This window comes from Sceloporus undulatus, chromosome 2 (genome assembly GCF_019175285.1).
Source record: "Sceloporus undulatus isolate JIND9_A2432 ecotype Alabama chromosome 2, SceUnd_v1.1, whole genome shotgun sequence".
Classification (NCBI taxonomy): domain Eukaryota; kingdom Metazoa; phylum Chordata; class Lepidosauria; order Squamata; family Phrynosomatidae; genus Sceloporus; species Sceloporus undulatus.
The window spans coordinates 46,855,955-46,861,954 of NC_056523.1; the positions used below are offsets into that span (position 1 = coordinate 46,855,955).

The 6,000-nt window shown below is 41.8% G+C and overlaps 1 protein-coding gene across 1 annotated transcript in view; it reads right to left on the reverse strand.

The window, feature by feature from the left end:
* LOC121923167 (protein SSUH2 homolog) overlaps window positions 1-6,000 on the reverse strand; it is a 40,212-nt gene that overhangs the window by 29,877 nt on the left and 4,335 nt on the right. Inside the window, exon 2 of the mRNA XM_042453324.1 lies at window positions 2,649-2,706. Within this exon, the coding sequence (XP_042309258.1) occupies window positions 2,649-2,706 (58 nt within the window). The remainder of the gene's footprint in view (window positions 1-2,648; window positions 2,707-6,000) is intronic.

Here is a 6,000-nt window from a genome sequence, read left to right on the forward strand (position 1 = left end):
GAGGGACTAGAGAAAATCACTGGCTGAAATGTCTAGCACTCTTCTCTAGAATTCTAATTCCAGGATTCCTTTGGATGCTGTCATGACAATTAAAGTGGAATCATAGCACTATAATACAATATTATGAAAGCACCCCAGACGTAGACTGGCCTCCTGCTGTTGATGGCCAACAGACCTTAGGAGCTCATAACCCAAGGGAAAAATGAAACCTCCACCTCCACCTGTTCCTCCATGTGCTATCACTGCTGCTTCTTATTTTAAAAAAGCTGCCATTACAGCCACCTCTGGTAGGCCCCACTCCTTGAACATATGTTTGTGCGTATGTGCATGCATTCGCACATGCACAGACATACACATGCCGCAGCATCTCTGCCATGGATGGAGGAGACAGAGGGGAAGGCAGCAGTTGTGCAGTCCTTCTCTTTCATGCTGCTTCCTTATTCCCTGTTTTCTCCTCTTCCTCCTGCCATGACAGGGACCAAGGGTTAGGCAGATGGCTTCTGGAAGCCCTGGCTGGCTGGTGGTCCAGAACCCTGCCCCCTTCAGTCTAGCCTATCCATGTGCATGCTATTGACAAAAAGGAAGACCATGTTGGTTTCAGAAAATGGTATAATTCTACATTTGTATATTTAATATTTTATGTGCCAATTGTTTTACAAGGAAATCTCATCAAACAATGGAAATCTCTGTATTTTATTTCAATAAAAAACTTATAAATGCATTAGATATGAGACTCTTATAAGTCTCCTGTGGCTGTTTCTTCTTTCTTTACAAATGGAACTAAATAAAATAATAATAAAATAAAACTTTTATTTATATCCCACATTTTGTTAAAACAATCAAAGCGGCTTACAACAATTAAACTAGATATATAAAGGGTTATATAGGTGCAGTACAGACTGCCCCAAAGAGGCATCCTGGACCCGTCCCTTTTTTTTGCTGGATTGGGGCCAGGGCAGCCTCACCTGCAGCCCCAATCCAGAGTTTTTCTGGGCCACAGAGAAGCGGTTGCATGCCCCCGGATACCCCAGGAGCCACAGCCATGGGAGAAAGGGGCAGCCCAGCCTCATTCTCCTTGGCATTGTTCCCACGGCCGTTTGATTGCTGCAGGAACGATGCGCGTGGCAAAAAGGAGCTCAGTTTTGGAGCTCCTTCCCTCGCCGCAGCCAGGCCCCCTTAAGTGATCTGGGGCAGTGCGGAGATGTTACACACACACACCGTTGTTTGAATGCAGCGCGTGCATGTCATCACGCCCCCCCATGTGGATGACACCACATAACAGCACCGTCCACACATACCTAGGGATAGTGTGTGGTTAGCGCGTGCTCCCTAACCCTAGTATCGGTACAAGTACACCGCTTTATGGCGGTCTGTACCATGCCATATATCTAGTTTTTTGTTCTGTGGGTATTTTTTGTTTTGTGCTGCTTGTTTGTATAAGGAATTTTATTGCATTTTATTGTTTTGTTGTTGTGTGCCTTCAAGTCATTTCTGATTTGTGGTGCCTGGTGGCGCAGTGGTTAAATGCCTGTACTACAGCCATTCACTCAAAACCACAAGGTTGCAAGTTCAAGACCAGCAAAAGGGCCCAAGCTCGACTCAGGCTTGCATCCTTCTGAGGTCGCTAAAATGAGTACCCAGACTGTTGGGGGCAAATTAGCTTACTTGCTAATTAGCTTACTTGCTGTTCACCGCTATGATCTTTGGAATAGCGGTATATAAATAAAACAAATTATTATTATTATTATTATTATTATTATTATTATTATTATTATTATTCTAAGGCAAACCCATACTGGGTTTTCGTCACAAGAGTTGTTCCAAAGCAGTTTGCCATTGCCTTCCTCTGAGGCTGAGAGAGTGTGGTTTGCCTAAAAATCACCCAATGTGTTTCCATGGCTGAGCAGGAATTCAAACCCTGGTCTCCAGAGCACAGTCCAATGCTCAACCACACCATGTTGGGGGAGGGGGGAACAGTGCAAGCGTGTGTGTATGTGCCTTTGAGTCACCTGTAGACCTACAGTGGCCCTACAGTTTTGCCAGTTCCTTCCTCTGAAATATTGCCTACAGCACCTGGTATTTGTTGTTGGTCTCCCATCCAAGTACTAACTCTGCTTAGCTTCCAAAATCCTGACCTTGCTCAGCTTCCAAAATCAGACAAGATCTGGTGCCTTTAGAGTATTTAGGCCCTAGATATTTTTAGCAATTTTAGCTATTATTTGTAATTTTACATTTGTGGTTTTTATGTAAGCTGCAAGCTGTGCTGGGTTTCTGTGAATTAATTCACTCTCATAGGGCAGTACTGAATTAATTCACAGTAGTGAAAATAGTAGTGAATTAATTCACAAGTAGTAAGTACCAAAACAAATTGTTTCTCATTAGTAAAGCTGCTTGATATTTGAACAGCCACAAAACCCCTTAGATGTAAACCTTCCATTCTATGAGGAATAAACCACAGTAATCACAGTAGGATTTACTTTTGAGTAAATATGCATAATTAACATAATAAACTTCAAGCTGTATAAACGGATGCAACTATGGTAAACTTCTCTGAGTACACCTACTGTGTATAAAGCAGCTTTCTCATTTGCAATCTTAGGGATAAAATGATGGGGTAATTATTGCCAATTATGAATCTATTTGCATACCAAATGTCCCTTGAGCAGGTGTCTGATGAAAGTTCACTAATTCAGGAGAGGTGGTATTCTGGTAAGAGAAACAGAAAGAGAGAGACAGATATACACAGCAGGTGCAGAAGTGAACAGCAGTCATACATAAATGAAAATTTCAGTTGTCCATCAATCTTAAAGCCTGGAGGTCTGATTTTCTTTTTAGTAAAACAGTTTTATATGTTCCCACAAAGACATTGGAACAGGCTCACCAGCTTATGTTGTTCCGTTTGCTTCAAACACCGAAATAAACTTTTTGTCTTGGTAGGACTCAGCACTTCCCCGACTCCTCAACAATTTTGGAGATGAAAAGAAACATGCTAAAGCATCTTGGTATGGGTGCGATGCGCTGCAGCCACAGCACAAATCCAAGAAAGACATAGGATATCAAAGACCCATATATGTGCTGCAAATCTGGCATACAGCCTAACAGCAGTTGTGTGCTGTTACCTTCTCCCTTCACGTAGCACCACAGAAAATCTTCTTGTATTTCCAGTGAGAAAGAAGACAATGTCAATACAAGCAGAAAGTTACCAGATTGCTTAACTCCATTCCATCATGACTGTTTGAAAAGTCCACTTGAAATAGCTTGCCAACACTACTCTCATTCCTTTCTGAAATCCATTTCCCAGCTCTGTGATTTGGAATCAAGAGAGTGGAGTAATTTGTGCAACTTCAGCCAACTGATCAGGCACACCCAACATAATAAACCAGAGCTTTAAGTTGTTTTGGACTATAGCTTCCAGAGTACCATCAACTAGTGTACCACATGGCCATGCTGGCTTAAGGATTCTGGGAACTGTGGTCCAAAAAATAGCTTTTCTAAGGCTCCATAATAAACACACATGGTTTTATAACCATATTTATTATTGACCTTTGCAACAATATTGACAAAGCAGATAATGCTGAAGTTTGTTACTCATTCCAAGTCTACTTCCTTGGTTACATGAAAGTTTGAAATACAGCATGCTGCTAAACTCAATGCAGAATTCTATGCTCTACACCCCAAATAAACTTTGAACTGTCCCATATCATGTCTCTATCACTAGGGTAAAATCCACACCAAGATCTATAATAATTCTCTCAAGTCCAAACTGCTCTTTTTACATATTATTCATTAATGTATGATGACTCCAGTTAACAATTATGAAGAAGAAACTAGGAGAAATGCATCCCAGTACACACTTAGCATCAGCTTCAAACCAAAGGAAGCAAAGATTGCAGAGGTTTATGAGATTTTGCTTTGATAATCAGACTTTAATGGAAGTACTCCAATGTCCTTGAAGAATGTTATCCAAGCATTATGGGATTTGTCACATTTTAAAGAAATACTATTATCTGATAAAATGTGTGGCTTTTTAAGTCTCTTTTGAGGAGTATCTTATTTTGTTGCTTCTCACAGAAGATAAATGTACAGAACTATGGAATAAGTAGCATTCTTTATTATTTCCTTGTCATGACATAATATCCCACAAAGATGTTTATATGTTCCCAAACTAGATTTAAATGTAATCAACAGTAATGAATGACAGAAGCTAATAGTTTTTTTGTGGGTTTTTCAGGCTATGTGGCCATGTTCTAGCAGAGTTTCTTTCTGATGTTTCGCCAGCATCTGTGGCTGGCATCTTCAGAGAATGCTTGCCTGGAAAAATTGGGTGTATATATACTGTGTGAACCTGGGAATGCAGGAGCGATTTGCATGTGTGTTGTTCTGTGTTGATGGCTGGCCTCAGGCTGAGAGGCTAATGAAAAAGAGGATTAATGTCTGCTAATTGGTGATCATTATCTGCTGGGAAAGCCCCTGACTGAATGGTTTCCCATTTGCATTTGCTGAGTCCTTATTTTGCTCAGGACTGGTAGCCAAATTTTGTTCACTTTAAGGGTTTCTTCTTTCCAGTAGAAATTGTCCAGATGTTTATGGATTTCAATGGCTTCCCTGTGCATCCTGACATGGTAGTGGTTGGCACAGTCCAGAATTTCAGTGTTTTCAAACAGTATTTTATGCCCAGGATGGTTTGTGGCATGTTTTGCTACTGCTGATTTTTCTGGCTGGCCCAGTCTGCAGTGTTTCTCGTGTTCCTTGATTCTTGTTTGCACACTGCTTTTGGTCGTCCCTATGTAGACTTGTCCACAGCTGCATGGTATGCGGTAAACTCCTGCGGCTGTGAGAGGGTCTCTCTGGTTCTTGGCTGAACGAAGCATTTGCTGGATTTTCTTCATCAGTTTATAAACCATTTGAAGGTTGTGCTTCCTCATCACTTTGCATATTCTGTCTGTGACTCCTTTGAGGTATGGTAAAAATAGCTTCCCTTTGGGTGACTGCTTGTCTTCACTTGTATGGGTTTTCCTGGGCCTGGCAGCCCTTCTGATGTCTGAGATGGAATAACCAATAACCTGTAGAGCCCGGTCCAGGTCCTTCAGTTCATCTTCCAAGAAGTGGGGTTCACAGATGCATTTTGCCCAGTCCACCAGTGTTTTGATTGTGCTTCTTTTTTGTCCTGGGTGATGGTTGGAGTTCTTGTGCAGTATCGATCTGTATGTTTGGGTTTTCAGTATATGTTCGTTCAGTTTGCAGATGACTAGGACATAAAAAAATGGCAGTGTTCCTTCCTTTTCTTATTCCATAGTGAATTGGGTGTTGGGGTGGATGTTGTTCAGATGGTTCAGGAATACAGCCAGGCCTTCTTCTCCATGGCTCCAGATGGTGAAAGTGTCATCCACATATCAGAACCAAATTGTGGTCTTTTTCAGTGCTGTTTCCAGGGCATGCTTTTGCTAAATTTGCTTCTTCTCACCAAGAAAAGGTAAAATGGTATAAGTGCATAGCATAAAACTATGGGGCTGAACAGACCACCTCTAAGGGGTGGCCTGCAGCCACTCTTTTCAGCACTGGATTGAGGCCATGACAACTACATGCTGCGGCCCTCATCTGGCCTTTCCGTGGTGCAAAAAGGAGTGGCACAGTTTTTTGGCACTCCTTTGGCGCTGCATCATGATACCACCTGCCATGTGGTGGGGAGTGTGGTGTTATGCCGGCATGGGGTGGAGTTGGGGCATGCGTCAGGTCAGCCACGCCCCCACTCCACCCCAATGCTGGTCTTTAGAGCTGTTCTGTCAAAACTATGTTCTCTCCACAGAAACATAGGAAAGGTCATGCTGGCTCTGACCAAAAGTCTTTCTAGTCCAGCACTATTATCACAGTGACCAGCTAGTTGCCCATATTAAGCCATACACAGGATGTGAGTTCAACCACACTCTTTTCCCATGCTCCCCAATAATTAAATAATAATAATAATAATAATAATAATAATAATAATAATAATAATAATAA